The sequence below is a fragment of the Phacochoerus africanus genome, chromosome 8, assembly GCF_016906955.1.
Source record: "Phacochoerus africanus isolate WHEZ1 chromosome 8, ROS_Pafr_v1, whole genome shotgun sequence".
Lineage (NCBI taxonomy): Eukaryota > Metazoa > Chordata > Mammalia > Artiodactyla > Suidae > Phacochoerus > Phacochoerus africanus.
In genome coordinates this window covers 45,188,644-45,203,211 of record NC_062551.1, presented here as the reverse complement: position 1 = coordinate 45,203,211, position 14,568 = coordinate 45,188,644, and the positions used below count along the sequence as shown (strand labels likewise).

General features: G+C 54.9%; 4 protein-coding genes across 11 annotated transcripts; 2 read left to right on the top strand and 2 right to left on the bottom strand.

The window, feature by feature from the left end:
* Positions 1-6: 6 nt before the first annotated feature.
* On the bottom strand, positions 7-5,971 carry LIN37 (lin-37 DREAM MuvB core complex component). Of its 3 annotated transcripts, none has more exons than XM_047793164.1 (9): positions 5,737-5,971; positions 2,024-2,099; positions 1,792-1,842; positions 1,467-1,496; positions 1,305-1,390; positions 1,043-1,209; positions 378-518; positions 216-289; positions 7-131 (listed from the first exon to the last, which is right to left on the bottom strand). In XM_047793164.1, the coding sequence occupies exons 1-9, from the start codon at positions 5,768-5,770 to the stop codon at positions 50-52; spliced, it is 741 nt and encodes a 246-aa protein (XP_047649120.1). In that variant the 5' UTR covers positions 5,771-5,971; the 3' UTR covers positions 7-49. The 3 variants fall into 3 exon arrangements, with proteins under 3 accessions (XP_047649120.1, XP_047649122.1, XP_047649121.1); XM_047793166.1 differs by having other exon boundaries at positions 378-460; positions 5,737-5,946; XM_047793165.1 differs by having other exon boundaries at positions 7-289; positions 378-460; positions 5,737-5,950.
* Positions 5,972-7,588: 1,617 nt separating this feature from the next.
* PSENEN (presenilin enhancer, gamma-secretase subunit) lies at positions 7,589-9,275 on the bottom strand. Its single transcript, XM_047791252.1, has 4 exons — positions 9,139-9,275; positions 8,852-9,007; positions 8,052-8,156; positions 7,589-7,865 (listed from the first exon to the last, which is right to left on the bottom strand). The coding sequence occupies exons 2-4, from the start codon at positions 8,910-8,912 to the stop codon at positions 7,726-7,728; spliced, it is 306 nt and encodes a 101-aa protein (XP_047647208.1). The 5' UTR covers positions 8,913-9,007; positions 9,139-9,275; the 3' UTR covers positions 7,589-7,725.
* A 38-nt stretch (positions 9,276-9,313) lies between these two features.
* On the top strand, positions 9,314-11,601 carry U2AF1L4 (U2 small nuclear RNA auxiliary factor 1 like 4). Of its 6 annotated transcripts, none has more exons than XM_047791251.1 (9): positions 9,382-9,480; positions 9,650-9,712; positions 9,814-9,907; positions 10,113-10,179; positions 10,262-10,311; positions 10,388-10,486; positions 10,652-10,785; positions 10,886-10,981; positions 11,330-11,601. In XM_047791251.1, the coding sequence occupies exons 1-9, from the start codon at positions 9,437-9,439 to the stop codon at positions 11,412-11,414; spliced, it is 732 nt and encodes a 243-aa protein (XP_047647207.1). In that variant the 5' UTR covers positions 9,382-9,436; the 3' UTR covers positions 11,415-11,601. The 6 variants fall into 6 exon arrangements, with proteins under 6 accessions (XP_047647201.1, XP_047647207.1, XP_047647203.1 ...); XM_047791249.1 differs by having other exon boundaries at positions 9,468-9,480; positions 9,625-9,712; XM_047791245.1 differs by lacking the exon at positions 9,814-9,907 and having other exon boundaries at positions 9,314-9,480; positions 9,625-9,712.
* Positions 11,602-11,726: 125 nt separating this feature from the next.
* On the top strand, positions 11,727-14,098 carry IGFLR1 (IGF like family receptor 1). Its single transcript, XM_053743520.1, is given in 5 exon segments — positions 11,727-12,952; positions 13,244-13,558; positions 13,561-13,639; positions 13,727-13,926; positions 13,928-14,098. Coding segments are annotated over 5 exon segments (867 nt in total). The 5' UTR covers positions 11,727-12,817; the 3' UTR covers positions 14,066-14,098.
* Positions 14,099-14,568: the final 470 nt, after the last annotated feature.

Sequence of the window (14,568 nt, the reverse complement as noted above, 5' to 3'; positions counted from 1 at the left end):
CCAGTATTGGGCAGGGGAATGTTTATTGAGGTGGGGGGACAAGGGAACATCACTGTCGCTCGTACATCTCCCGTAGGATCTTCATGCTTTCCGAGTAACGAAGCTGGTTCCGATGGGATGCCTCCTTCCACCTGTGGCGGGGGTGGGAAGACAGAGGGAGGGCTCAGCAGTTGGAGTAGAGGCCACAGGGATCATGCACGCTGGGGGCTGCTCACCTCTGGCGGATGCGTTTCCAGCGCTGCATGTTTCGGTAGATGAGCGTGGAGGGTGAGGGCTCAGGCTCGGAGGGCTGCATGGACAGAGAGGCCAGGCTGGGCATCCATGCCCAGCCCCACTACATAGGCCCCATCGCCCCAGGGCCAGCCTTGCACACCCACCTCGTCATCGGGGGCACCCTGGGTCTCAGGCTGGAGCGGGGATGGAATTCGGGATCTGCAGGTGTCTCCAGGTGGCCCAGGAGCTGTGGGTGGAGGCAGCTTATACACGTCGCGACTCTTGCTGTTGGTGACCTCTGAACCCTGGGGATACAAGGGCCCCACGCCATGCCCAAGAGAGTCAAAGAGGGGCAGGGACACACATTTCACACCTTGTGCCTGTTGCAGTGGCAAAAGACATGAGAGTCTCACCAGGGACCTGTACTTAGGCGTCCAGTCTGCTGCTCCAAGGATCCTGTTGTCTCCTGTCCAACCCAGGGACCCCCAGTGCCCAGCATAGAGACCTCCATTTACCCTACCCAGCCCAAGGGGTCCCCATCTGCTTCCTTAGGTCAAGTGGTTACAGCTATTTGCACTGAAGACCCCTGCCCCGTCCCCTAGCTCTTGGAGGTCCCTGATCCTGGAGTTCACATCTATCTGCCTGACCCTGTCTCCGCTCCCTCCTAGACCAGACAGCCGTGTCTGTCTGCTCCAGAGCGCTCCAATCATTTCCTTGGCCTAAAGGTTCGTATCCGTGAGCCTCACTGGATCCGGGGGTCACTTGAGGGACACAGAGACCTGTGCTTATTGATCCTACCAGCAGGGAGGGAGCCCACCGCCCATCCCACCTCCTCATCCTCAGGCAGCGGGGGCAGCGGTGAGCTGGGGGAGCGTTCCCGCTCGCGCACGGAAGGGCTGTTGCGCATCCAGGCTCGGCAGATCGGGTACAGAGGTGTGTTCTCACTGAACTGAGCCAAGTCCACGCTCCGATCAAACAGCTTGATCACGTATGCATCTGGGGTGGTGAGAGCAGGAGGGGTGTGAGGGTCCTCACAAAGCCGCCTGTCCCTGCCCCCCCCACCCCCCCCGCCAGGGCCACCACCTACTCACTGGATCGCTGTGGCCCACCCTCGGCTAGCCCATCATCCATCTCCCTCCTCTTTTTCCTCCTCTGGTGGGGGAATCGGGCGGATGGCCTGTGTGGGAGGGAGAATATCAGGACCCGGGCAGGGTCTGGGGGCCTCTCAGCTGGCTGGGCCCCTGCCCCCTTACCGTTTGCCAGTGGCCGCGATGGAGCAGTCCCTGTGGGAAGAGACAGGGTGTCAGCAGGCTCACCCTTGTCTGCTCGAAACCGCCCAAAGGGCACCCAAAGGGTGATCAAGCTGACATGGGCCCCAACCCTTTAGGCCTTGGGTCTCACCCCCTAGGGCTCAAGGTGCCATCGAGAGGGGACCTGAGCTTCCGCTGCCCCAGGGCCTTTGTACTTGTAGGTGGTTAGGACGGTGACAGGGAAAGCATGAGGCAGGGGGGTCAGGCTCAGATGAGGAAAGATACCCACCACAAACCCTCAGTGACAGATCCCATCAATAAAACTCACTTGTTGTGGGCGTCTGAAGGGGTCTTCCTGGCCTCCTCATCCAGACGCTCCCTGGTAGCAGAGAAAACTGTGGGTTCAGGGTTCCAACGGCTCAGAGTGGGCAGGCCCCCAGTGATCTCACCAATTGGTCCCCTTCCTCCCTAAGCCAGCCTCTCAAGTCCCATCCAGGGCCAGGGGGTCCAACCTGCCAGGGCCCCCAACCCCATGACCCCATGCACAGCCAGATCCCAACCTGTCCATGTGACTCTTCTCCAGAAGACACTGCAGAACAGCATCCAGCTGGTTCCGGGCCTTGGCCATCTCCAGCTCTGAGGAAGAGGGGACCAAGCAGGAGTCACTCCCCTGGCCCAAGGCAGCTGGGCAGCCACCTGGGCCAGGGAAGGGCATGCATATCTAATCTTTGGGCCAGGCCCGGGCAGACTGGGAGGACACAGCAAGCAGGGACTACTGAATGATAAGCAACAGCTCTGGGTTCCAGGGCTGACCCACATGCTCATGTGTGACCTAAGGTAAATCACCTTACCTCAAGGAGCCTGTTTCCTCATCTTGAAAATGGGTCTCTGAGTGATACCTATCTGCTCGGACTGTTCTGAGATTTCAATAAACCCATGCTCTATATGACTCTCTTAGCAGGATGCATTAATAAAAAGTAACAACATATGGAAGTCCTCTTGTGGCTCAGTGGGTTAAGGATCTGGTGTTGCTGCAGCTGTGGCACAGGTGGCAACTACTGTGGCACAGGTTCCATCCCTGGCTTGGGAACTTCCACGGCTGTGGATTTGGCGAAAAAAAAAAAGTAATAACATAGGGTGTTTGGGAGTTCCTGTCGTGGCACATGGGAAACGAATCCGACTAGGAAGCATGAGGTTACGGGTTCCATCCCTGGCCTTGTTCAGTGGGTTAAGGATCCGGCGTTGCCATTAGCTGTGGTGTAGGTCACAGATGTGGCTCGGATCCCGCGTTGCTGTGGCTCTGGCGTAGGCCGGCAGCTACAGCTCCGATTAGACCCCTAGCCTGGGAACCTCCATATGCCATGGGAGCAACCATAGAAAAGACAAAAATAATAATAATAATAATAATAATAATAACAACATAGAGGGTTTGTTACATGCCAAACACTGTTCCAAGCACCTCATGCATATTAACCCACTGAATTTTCACAATGACCCTGGTGGGCAGATATGATTTTTACCCCCATTTTATAGATGAAACTGAGGCACAGAGATGTTAAGTTACTTGCCCAAAGTTACCCAGCTGGGACATTGCAAGGCTGGGGATTTGCACTAGGTCATCTGGCTCCACAACCGAAGTTATAAGGCAGGGGCTCAAACTGGTACAGAATCTACTCCTCAAATGTGTTTGAGGTATTGGTGTTATTTTAAGTCTGAGTTAAATCTGAATGCAATGACTCCATTTAATAAATGGGAGTTCTCATCTAAAATACCCATTTTTGGCTTTTTCCTCCCAGGGAAATGAGATCCGGGCCCACCTGCCTGCAGGCCACAGGCCCTGCCTGGCCTTACCAGCCTGTGGGTTTGCCTCTCATTATCAAAGAACTTAAGGAGGTGACGATGCTGTAAATATCCTCCCCTTGCTCCTGAGGGGTGTTTGCTCTCCTCTTCCAACTAGTAGGAGCGCTTGGCCCAGTGCTCAGAGCTTGGAAGGACACTTGGCGACATGCTTTACCAGCCCCAAGACTTCGTAAAGAGCCCAGGAGACGTTACTCAGAGGAGAGATGGAGGGGATGAGGGGTTGGAAGCAGCCGATATTCTAGCAAAGAGCCTTGGGTAGAAGCCAAGGTATGGATCATGCCTTTATCTCTTTCCCTAGTCCCTGCTTCCCTCCTGAACCTCAGACCCTGGGACCCCATGGCCTCCCGGACCCCTCCCTGTGGACTTCCCCCAGGCTCCTTCCACCTACTGGGTCCCACACTGGCCTCAGTGTCTCTCTAAACTCACCCCTTTTCCTGGACCCCCATCTCAGGAGTATTCCCCACTGTCCCTCAGTCTCTCCTTGGGCCTCATCACTGTCACATCGCTCCCTTCCCCACCCTGGCCCTTTCCCTTCTTCTCCCCTGGGCTCCTGACCCCAGTCTCTCCTTCTGATCCACTCGCCACACGGTATCCAAGGGAATCTTCCTAAAACCAAACCTGACCTTGATCCGCCCCTGCTTGGAACCCTCCACCACACTGCGGTGCCCCCGGCTCAGAGTCTGAGCTCTTTGGCCTGGTGTTCACAGGCCTGCATGATTCTGCCTGCTCCTTCTTCACCACCATCATTTTGTGGTCAGACCCCCTTCAATTATTTTGGCATTTGTGAAACTCTCTCCTTGGCTCAAACCCCTCCCTCGGCTCCCCATTTCCCTCAGAGCAAAAGCCAAAGTCATAACCAGGGTCCATAAAACCTGCCCCTCACCACCCATCTCCTCACACTTTCTTTTTTTTTTTTTGTCTTTTTGCTATTTCTTGGGCCACTCCCACAACATATGGAGGTTCCCAGGCTAGGGGTCCAATCGGAGCTGGAGCCACCGGCCTACGCCAGAGCCACAGCAACGCGGGATCCGAGCCGCGTCTGCAACCTACACCACAGCTCACGGCAATGCCGGATCGTTAACCCGCTGAGCAAGGGCAGGGACCGAACCCGCAACCTCATGGTTCCTAGTCTGATTCGTTAACCACTGCGCCACGACAGGAACTCCCCATCTCCTCACACTTTCTACCTCACTCACTCTGCTCCCGCCACAGAGGCCACCCTGCTGGCCCTCCAACACTCCACACAAGACTGCCACCTTAAAAGTTTGTCGTGGCTCAGTGGTAATGCATCCGACTAGTAACCACCAGGATGCGGGTTCGATCCCTGGCCTCGCTCAGCAGGTTAAAGATCTGGCATTGCTTGGATCTGGCGTGACTGTGGCTGTGGCGTAGGCCAGCAGCTACAGCTCCGATTTGACCTCCTAGCCTGGTAACCTCCATGTGGCAGGTGCAGCCTTTAAAAAAAAAAAAAAAAAAAAGACTTCCACCTTCTCCAGTTTCAAAACTATTTCCTTTGTCCTTTAGATTCACTACTCCCTTGCATATGCTCATGGCTCTCTCCCTCACCTCGCCTCACTCCTGATCATATCTTTGTTTCTTTCCCCCTTTTTTGGTTACCGCTTATACTGTTTAACATCATATTTTATTCTTACTTTTTTTCCTTTTTAGGGCTGCACCTGTGGCACGTGGAAGTTCCCAAGCTAGCCACAGAATCGGAGCTGCAGCTGCAGGCCTCCACCACAGCCACAGCAGCCAGATCCACGCCACATCTGCAATCTACACAGCAGTTTGCAGCAACACAGGATCTTTAACCCACTGAACGAGGCCAGGGATCGAACTGCATCCTCGGGGATACTAGTTGGGTTCTTAACCTGCTGAGCCACAACAGGAACTCCTATCATTACCCTTTAATCTGGATTCTGTGCCTTTCCTACCACCCTTAACATGCCAGTCTTGAGTTCCCATCAGCTTGGCCCTGACCCAAAAATGACTTCCTTTCTTTTAGCTTCAGTTTTCCCATCTACCACATTTCCTACTTCCTAGGATTATTGGGATACAGTGACTGTGACGATTAAGAGCCTCCCTGTACTTCAGGTTCTCAGCATAATGCTTGACTCAGGACGGGTGAAAATGGAGAAGCGGAGGCAGAGCCAAGAAAAGGGTTCTTCTCAGAGTCACACAGCTCGGAATGCCCAAGTCTTACCTCATCACCATTCAATCTCAAAGCTATCCTGAACACAGACCGGGAGGGTATGAAGGGGGCAGGAATTGCTCGCTGCCTGACCGCGACAGTCAGATGGGCTGCAGGGATAAGTCGCGTCCGGCTTATCGCGATAATCGTCTATCGGGTCTCCCATACCCTGATCAGTCGGTCCGGTGCTCCCCTACAGGCCTCCAACCTCGGGGTCCTCACCTGATTTCTCCACCTTCACTTTCACCGGGAACATGGTTTCAGGCTGGGGTCTGGCTAGATGGTCAGAAGAGCCCCAAAGTGCCTAGGATCACAAATCAAGGCCGGAAGCAGCCGGGGAGAGGTCAAAGGTAAGCTTCGCGTGTGGCCAGTCCTCCACCCTGAGCAGTGTCCGGTCGTGACTGCCGCGGATGCCGCCACCTCCTCCTGTTCCCCTTCTGTGGGCGGGCCCCTTCGGGACTTGCCTGTTCCCATTAGTCAGGGCAGCCGTCGATCTCGTACCCTGGCCAATTGACAGCTGCTGCTGTCGGCTCCCAGCTCTAAGTCCCTCCTTCCTCCGTCCGGGTTCCGGAAACAAACCAACGACTAGCCCGGGCGCTTCCCGGGAGGTGTAGTTCCAGGTTCAGACTCAGCTGAAGTAACGGCGCCTGCGCCGCGCGAGGCACGGTGGGAGACGAAGGGTCTAGTGCTTTGCGAGGCTTCCCGAAGCTTATGGTGTTAGAAGCTTTGAGTAACACCAATTTAGCTACTGAACTGGAGTTATTTAACCGTGGGAGTCCCTCTTGGTCTCTTTTCCTAAGAGGAAGATGTCCGGAGTTAGGCTGGGTTCCCTCTTACTGGGCGCTTGCTCGGTGCTAGTTACCTGTTAATCTCTTTTCAGGTGCAACCTCATTCACTGAGCAAATATTAGTGTGCCGAGTGCTCTCCTAGGTACTGGGGACACCGAAGTGAACAAAACGGACAGAAATTCTTACCCTAATGAGCTTATACTTTAGAGGATGGAAGATGAACAACAAACAAAACTTTTTCTTTTTTTTGGCTTTTTGGGGCCGAACCCCTGGCAGATGGAGGTTCCAAGGCTAGGGGTCGAATAGGAGCTGTAGCTGCCGGCCTACACCACAGCCACAGCAACGCGGGATCCGAGCCGCGTCTGCGACCTACACCACAGCTCAGGGCAAGGCCAGATCCTTTAAGACACTGAGTGAGGCCAGGGCTCAGACCCGCGTTTGCCGGGTTTGTTACCGCTGAGCCACAACGGGAACTCCCCTGAACATAGTAAATGAAACATAATAGGAAAAAAGAATATAGCCTGAAAGAGACATAGGCAATACCAAGAAGACTGAATTTTAAATAGGAAGGTCAAGGAAATCTTCTCTAATAAAGCTCTTGAATAAATGTGTCTGCTGCTGCAGACAGTCTCCTTTGGAGAACTTCCATTTACCACAGGTACCTTGGCCCAGATAAATTCCAAGGGGTAACATTATGATCCACACTTCTTTTTTTTTTTTTAAGTTTTTCTTTCTTTTTTTTTTTTGTTGCTATTTCTTGGGCCGCTCTCGTGGCATATGGAGGTTCCCAGGCTAGGGGTCGAATCGGAGCTGGAGCCACCAGCCTACGCCAGAGCCACAGCAACGCGGGATCCGAGCCGCGTCTGCAACCTACACCACAGCTCACGGCAATGCCGGATCGTTAACCCGCTGAGCAAGGGCAGGGACCGAACCCGCAACCTCATGGTTCCTAGTCGGATTCGTTAACCACTGCGCCACGACAGGAACTCCATGATCCACACTTCTGATGAGACTAATGAGTGGGGAAGTAATGTTTTCAAATTCACACACAACCAGTACAGGATAGCAGCCCCTAGTAATGGAAGTATCATTCCTTTCTTGGTTCCAAATCTGTAAAATAACATTCCCAAGCAAGAAATTTCCTATTTTTGAGGGATGAGGAGTGTACAGGGAAATAACGCACGTCATGTAAAAAGCACTAAGCCTGGAACAAAGTAAGCAATCAATACATGCTTCTGAATATTAATACTCATTTTATGCTTCAACATCCAAAAGATCCGAGGAAGTTAATATTGAGAATTAGGGTCCTTTATTGGGGGATGTCAGCAGAGAACACAGGAGATAGGAAAAAGTCTTAGGGACTTGAGAGGGGCTTGGAGTAGAGGAGCCCATCCTGGTCCTCAGGCTTGTGCACAAGAAGTTGTCAGGGGGTACCCAGGGGTATGGTGAAGGAGAGGTAATCCCCAAGGGCACCCCAACGTGGCCGGTAGATCTGGAAGATAGTGATCCAGGTAGTGAGTATAATCACCCAAAAGAGGAAGCCCACAGCTGAGCGCCAGACATCTGTAAGAGGGAACAGGAGGGGGAAGGTTGGCTTCCACCTGCTCTCGGGTCTCCACAAGATCGGCTCTCTCTTCTCTTCTACAGAGTTCCAGAATTCTGGAACCCCCATCATCCCCTCCCACCGAGGTTCCCAAGTTCCCCTCTCCCACACCTGCTGGCCTCCCTTTATCTGTGCCCTGGACTCACAGCCTTTGATTTGGCTCTGTTCTGTGTATGCCGGGACAAGGAAGGCCTCTCGGAAGAACCAGAAGATGTTGACCAACCAAAGAAAAGGTAGGAAAGCAAACCCACCTAAAGAGAAAAAAACCAAACTGGGACATAGGGCAGTGAGGATTCCCCCAACACCCGCCGGGATGATCAATTTGATTTTTTTTTTTTTGTCTTTTCTAGGGCTGCTCCCACGGCATATGGAGGTTCCCAGGCTAGGGGTCTAATTGGAGCTGTAGCTGCCGGCCTACACCAGAGCCACAGCAACACAGGATCTGAGCCGCGTCTGCAACCTCCACCACAGCTAATGGCAACGCCGGATTGTTAACCCACTGAGCAAGGCCAGGGATCAAACCCGCAACCTCATGGTTCCTAGTCAGATTCGTTAACCACTGCGCCACAACGGGAACTCCTGGATGACCAATTTGAAAGATCCTCTCATATACCGAAATTCAAACGGAGATCTCTGCTATCAGGGACTCAGGAATCCTGGCTCCTCCCTGGTACCCAGGAATCAGTCCTCAACCATCTCTTTGGCAGGACCAGGAGGCCAGCTCCCCAACTCCCCTCCTCTCTTGGGAGCCATAAATTTTGGGAGCCATAAATTTAGGCTGCACTCTCCTCCTTCCTCAGGACCCAGGCCCCTCCTCTCTTGGGACCCAGGAGTCGGCGTCCCCAGCCACGTCAACCTCTAGACCCAAGAATCCAGGCCCTCAAGGCCCTCTCCCCGGAGGCGCTCCAGTTCGGCTCCCTCTCTTCTCCAGCGACCCTAGGATTACCCAGGTAGTACTTCCGGCACAGGTTCAACTTCTCCTCGTTGGACACTCGCTCCAAGTTCATAGTTGCTCAGCGGCCGGGTCTTCTGAGGGTCTGCGGGACAAGACCCGAGCTGTGACCCAAAGTGACAGGTGCAAGGATCACAAGCGGCCACGCCCCTATATGACAAAAGGAAGAGAAATTGAAGGGTGGGTTTTCTGAAAGAAGGATATCCCCGCCCCAACGAGCAAGCTGACAGGGTCGAGGTGCTCTTGATGTTTACTGGGGGCCAAAACGACCCCCAACTCACCAGGGGAATCTTACTTCCTCCGGCTTGGACCCCTCGCCACTTTCAACTACGGGCTTTTGCGCGAGATGCCGCAAGTGCTTCTGGAGTTTGTAGTCTTTTACTGGGGAGGCAACGCTGCACGCATGCGCCTTCAGTCAACTCCGGAGGGCGAGTCTGCGGAGAGGGAGCAGGCTTCCAGCACGCAAGCGCACTAGCGAGGTTCTGAGTGTCCAGCGGCAGCAATGAACTACACTTCCCATTGCCCTTAAGCAACGGAAGCGACGTAAACAGCAGAGAGAATTGGAGCGTTCGGGTAAAAATGGCTGAATATTTAGCTTCGATATTCGGGACTGAGAAGGACAAGTGAGAAAAGGCACAGGGGATGGCCCCTCGGGGTGCCAGGGCAGGGATTTTTGGTTCCCAGGGGGCTGGGAGGCGTGGGGCGGTGTTTCCGGGGTGTCCGGCTCCCCGGCCCTCGGTTCACCTCTGTCTTTGCACCTCTTCCAGGGTTAACTGCTCTTTTTACTTTAAGATCGGGGCCTGCCGGCACGGGGACCGGTGCTCCCGGCTTCACAACAAACCGACTTTCAGCCAGGTGAGACCCGGCACCGAGCCTGGGGGGGTGGTTAATGCCTACCCGCCGTTTCTCTTCTGTTGTCCATCATCTTGAGGCTCTGCCTTTTCCGGATTTCTAAGGCCCACCCTACCGCCCCACTTCTTTCTCATGGGACCTCTTCAAGTTCTTCTCCCAACCTTCAGGCCTTTCTCGCGGGGACCTGGTCACGCCCCCGTACGTACAGACCACACCCCTGGGCTGTCCCTCACTGCTAGATGCCCCCCTCTTCTGGTTCTGAATGGTGAGCGTTGCTGATGCACTTAACATGCTAACGCTTTTTCTCTGGTGCAGGGTCCCACCCACAACCTTCATACCCCACCCCTTTGCATGTAGCCCCGTCCTCTGATCTCAGGCCACGCCCAATTTAAATTATGTTCAGACCATAGTGCTGCTCAACCTGTACCGGAATCCACAGAACACTGCCCAAACCGCAGACGGATCGCACTGTGAGTGAGGGACCGGTCTTGGGGCAGGGCGGACAGCCTCCCAGCAAGCCATCCTCTAATTTCACCCTGCCCCCTCTTCCAGGTCACGTGAGCGATGTGGAGGTGCAAGAACACTATGATAACTTCTTCGAGGTGAGGGTTGGGCTTGGGGTGGGTTGAGTTTCCCATGGGCCAGGAGCTCAGCTGAGTTCCTCCTGGTCTTCCACAGGAAGTGTTCACGGAACTGCAGGAGAAGTACGGGGAGATTGAAGAGATGAATGTGTGCGACAACTTGGGGGATCACCTCGTGGGCAATGTTTATGTCAAGGTGCCTCGTGTTCCCCCATTAGAGCCCAGAGGTGGAGGCATTTCAATGCCTAATGGCCACCACAGCTAGAGGCCCATCACTAAAGCCAGTCTGGCCCCTGAACTGCTAGCTAATCCCCTGAAGATCTCTGAGTTTGATTGCTGACCCAGACCAACTTTCCCTCAGTTTCGGCGGGAGGAGGATGCAGAGCGGGCAGTGGCTGAACTCAATAACCGCTGGTTCAATGGGCAGGCTGTGCATGCCGAGCTGTCTCCGGTCACTGACTTCCGGGAATCATGCTGTCGGCAGTATGAGATGGGGTATGGTAGTACAGGGGTTGGATGGGCACCTGGAGTCCCAGCCTTGTGTGTGTTTTGGGCCTGTCAGTCACAATGGCCTCATCCATCATCCTCTACCCAGGGAATGCACCCGCGGTGGTTTCTGCAACTTCATGCACCTGCGACCCATCTCCCGCAACCTTCGACGGCAGCTCTATGGGCGGGGACCCAGGCGCAGGTACCTTAAGACTGACCAGCCTGCCAAGACTTCTCATGTGCCAAGGTCCCTAAACCTTCAGAGGAGTCTGATCCTATGCCCCAATAAGTGTCTTGGGTCTTTTGTGCCCTAAGACTAGCCCTGAGGCCATCTCAAGATCAGGACCTAAGTCACAACCCCCAAAACAGCCCGAACCCCAAACGTGGACTCCTAATCTCGAGACGAGCCCCTGTGCACCTATCCTGAGACCAGTCCCAGGAACTCTATAGTTACTTCAACTGCCATGCCTTTCCCCAGAGCAGAGAAGCAGACCTGGGCTATCTGCATACCACTCCGTATGGCTCTAACCCTTTTCTCTCCTGTCCCCAGGTCACCCCCAAGGTCCCATGCTGGCCACCGTCCTCGAGAAAGAAATCGGCGACGGTCCCCAGACCACCGGCATGGCCGTTTCTGAGACCCTGACCCTCCTGCCCTCTGCCCCTGGCAGGCACAGATGTTCCTGGCCAGGACCCCTCTTCAAAGGTCTCTTAACTCCCCAGCACCATCTTCTCCAGGCTCCAGGTCTCCGTGATGTAATGTGTTCAACATAGGGACCTTCTCCTACCACCCTTCCCCTAATAAAGTTCTGTATTGAGGGTTTAGAGCTTCGTTGTTAGCTTGAGCCTAGCTGTGGGCTGGTTTCCTTCCACCCCCGCCTCTGATGAAAAGGGGAAGTGGCGCTGGGCTCTGGCCACAAATTCAGCCAAGGAAGGTGGGGAAGCAGCCTGCCCAGGGGGCTAGAGGGACTGTTTGGGTGGGGCTGCCGTTTTGCTGGAGACTTCAGCATATCCATCTGAGGCATCTCAAGGGGAATACAATTGGCTGTGTCAGGTTGGAGGAGACTGGGGTTTGGAGCTAAGGTAAGAGTGCTGCATCGAGTGGGGGTCCCCACTGGGTGAGGGCTGGATCCTCCAGGCCCACTCGCTGAGATGGGAATAGGTAGCACCTATTATCCAAGCTTACTCAATGCCAGGTGCTGTTCTAAATGCTTTATTTCCAGTCATGGTTTTACTTCTTGACAATAACCTGAGACAGGTAGTATTATCCCATTTTACAGATGGGAAAAGAGGGCAGGAAGATGACAGAAGTGGGGTATGAATTCATGCAGTCTGGCTTCAGTCTTCCCTCTAGCTATCTTTGAGGCCTTGTGGCCTCTCCCGTAACAGGGGGCCAGGAGCTTTTGGACTCGGGGGCAGGGGCTAGGTTCCTGGCTTTTGAAGGGACCTGGGGTTCCTGTGCCCCCACATCCACTGCTTCCTTCTTCTGCCCTGGTTTCCTGGCAAGTGCAGCAGAGGCGCTATGGCAGGAAGTCCTGTGGTCATAGCCCCCCAGACTGCAGGGACCGCCCGGATGGGGCCCCCACACACTGCTCCTGGCCCAGGCGGTTCGGCAGGAGGCCTCTCGGCACTGCAGCCACCTTGAATATTGGAACCCTGACAACCTGTGTTGTGGCAGTTGCCTGCAGCACTTCGGGCCCCCGCCCTGCTCCGGTGAGGAGCTGGGATTGTGCGTTTACCTACCTTCAGGCAGAGCTGGGGGTGATAGGGAGGGAGGAAGGGGTGAGGTGTGTAGGGTACAGCCCATCAAGCTTGCTCCCCTGTAGAGGAGAGGGGCCTTTAGTAGACAAAGGCGGGGAGGAGGGAACTGAACTCCCAGAGAAGGGCTAGTAGGGGTTATGAGCATCGCGGTGAAGAGGGGAAAGGGCCTCACTACCACACAGGAGGCAGGCTTGGTGGCACCAGTGTGAGACCTTGTTTCCTATCAGACTCTATAGAGTTTTTGGAAAACTGCGGCCTCAGTGATGCCGGTGATCATGTAATGCACCCCTTCAAAGAGTGTCCTCCTGGGCAGTGCAACCCCGACAATGCAGAGCTATGTAGCCCTTGTGGCAGCAGAGCAACGGCCCCCACTCCCACAGGGAGCCGCGGCGGAAGCCAGCGGCGCTGCAGAGAGGTGCTTGTCTTGTGGCTGAGCCTGGGCAAGGGTGCAGATGGCTGGAGGTGGAGCGGGACTGGAGGCGTGGCTTGGTCTTGGATGGGCGGGGTCTGTATCAAAATAAGGCCTGAAGTCCATGAGAAGAGGATGGGGGTGGGAACAGAGTAATATCAGGAGGTGACCTGTCTGGGTTAAAAGAGTTGGGGGTAGAGGGTCAGGAGGGGAAGTGGCCCCATTGAGGGGTGGAAGAATGGGAGGTTTGCGCTGAGGGGGCACGCCTCCCACTTTACTCCAACATCCTCTTCCCAGAAGCTGGTTCCTAAGAAGGAGCCCTGTCTCCTGACACCTGGAAAGCCAAGGGTTCTTAGCTCCCAGGAGACCAGCTCACCAGAGATTCCCGGTCTTTCGTGGACATCTGAGCATAAGGTCCCTCACCAGGCCTGGTGGGGTTTGAGTTTTGCCCTGTCCCTGGTGCTGGTTCTGCTCGGGACCTTGGCAATAATCATGCTGGCCCTGCAAAGGCACCGTCGGCGGCGCCGCCAACAGGAGAGAGTCATCCAATACTCCTCTCCTGGCGTGGTTTGCAGTGATCTCAACACCCACATCCTCTTCTCCTTGCTCTCGTCTCTTCTCCCGGTTCCCTGGAGGCTTCGGAGGCAGAGGACTCATGGAAGGAGGTCTCTCTGCCTCCAGTCCTAGGCAGGAGTGAGTGGAGGATACACCAGGGAGCAGGGAGGGGGGCTGGGAGCTTGCCTTCCCTTCCCCTCACCTCTCCCTCCCACTGTCTCCCAGAGCTGCTGCGTCTGGAATCCCAGCCCCTGTCGCGCCTCCTGGACGAGCTGGAGGAGCTGGTCGTGCTGCTGGATCCCAAGCCTGGGCCTGGTGGGGCAATGTCTTATGGCACCACCCGACACCTGGCTGCAAGATACAGACTGCCTGCTGCCTGGTCCACCTTTGCCTACTCACTGCGGCCCAGTTGCTCACCTCTTCGGGGCCCTGATCGAGATGGTGGTGGCAAAGGAGCCCTCTGCCTCTCTGGGCCAGCTTGGCACACACCTGGCCCACATAGGACAGGCAGACGCACTGCAGGTGCTGTCCAAACTTGGTTGATCTGGGGCTTGCCTGGCCTAGTACTCAAGAAAAATAAAGTTTCTCTTGAAATAAGCGGCTGCTGTCACTGGGTTTCTTGAAACAGTCTTAACTGGGCCTAAACCCAAGAGACATCCTCTGGTCCCCCCCACCCCCAGGGAATCTGACCATACACACAAGACCAAACGTTTGTTACCTCTGGGCCGCCAGGGTCCTGTCTGAGAAATGGTCCTGCTACCGCTGGAAGAGTTCATCTACAGGGGCCCAGCTGGGTTCCAGCTTGGAATAGGTATTACATTTACACTCGGATCCTTAAGAGATGCCACCATTTACTTCTTTTTTTTTTTTTGGTCTTTTTTTGCTATTTCTTGGGCCGCTCCCGCGGCATATGGAGGTTCCCAGGCTAGGGGTCGAATCAGAGCTGTAGCCACTGACCTACGCCAGAGCCACAGCAACGCAAGATCCGAACCGCGTCTGCAACCTACACCACAGCTCACGGCAACGCCGGATCGTTAACCCACTGAGCAAGGGCAGGGACCGAACCT

Bases quoted from the DNA above. Each gene is read 5' to 3' on its own strand.
- U2AF1L4 (XM_047791251.1), top strand. From the start codon at position 9,437: ATGGCTGAATATTTAGCTTCGATATTCGGGACTGAGAAGGACAA. The intron at 10,312-10,387 runs GTGAGGGTTGGG...GGTCTTCCACAG, and splicing joins ACTATGATAACTTCTTCGAG to GAAGTGTTCACGGAACTGCA. The intron at 10,982-11,329 runs GTACCTTAAGAC...TCCTGTCCCCAG, and splicing joins GGGCGGGGACCCAGGCGCAG to GTCACCCCCAAGGTCCCATG.
- PSENEN (XM_047791252.1), bottom strand. From the start codon at position 8,912: ATGAACTTGGAGCGAGTGTCCAACGAGGAGAAGTTGAACCTGTGCCGG. The intron at 8,157-8,851 runs GTAATCCTAGGG...TTTTCTCTTTAG, and splicing joins GTGCCGGAAGTACTACCTGG to GTGGGTTTGCTTTCCTACCT. The intron at 7,866-8,051 runs GTGAGTCCAGGG...TCCCTCTTACAG, and splicing joins ACAGAGCCAAATCAAAGGCT to ATGTCTGGCGCTCAGCTGTG.
- LIN37 (XM_047793164.1), bottom strand. From the start codon at position 5,770: ATGTTCCCGGTGAAAGTGAAGGTGGAGAAATCAG. The intron at 1,497-1,791 runs GTGAGTTTTATT...CTCTTCCCACAG, and splicing joins CCTTCAGACGCCCACAACAA to GGACTGCTCCATCGCGGCCA. The intron at 1,391-1,466 runs GTAAGGGGGCAG...CCTCCCACACAG, and splicing joins ATCGCGGCCACTGGCAAACG to GCCATCCGCCCGATTCCCCC.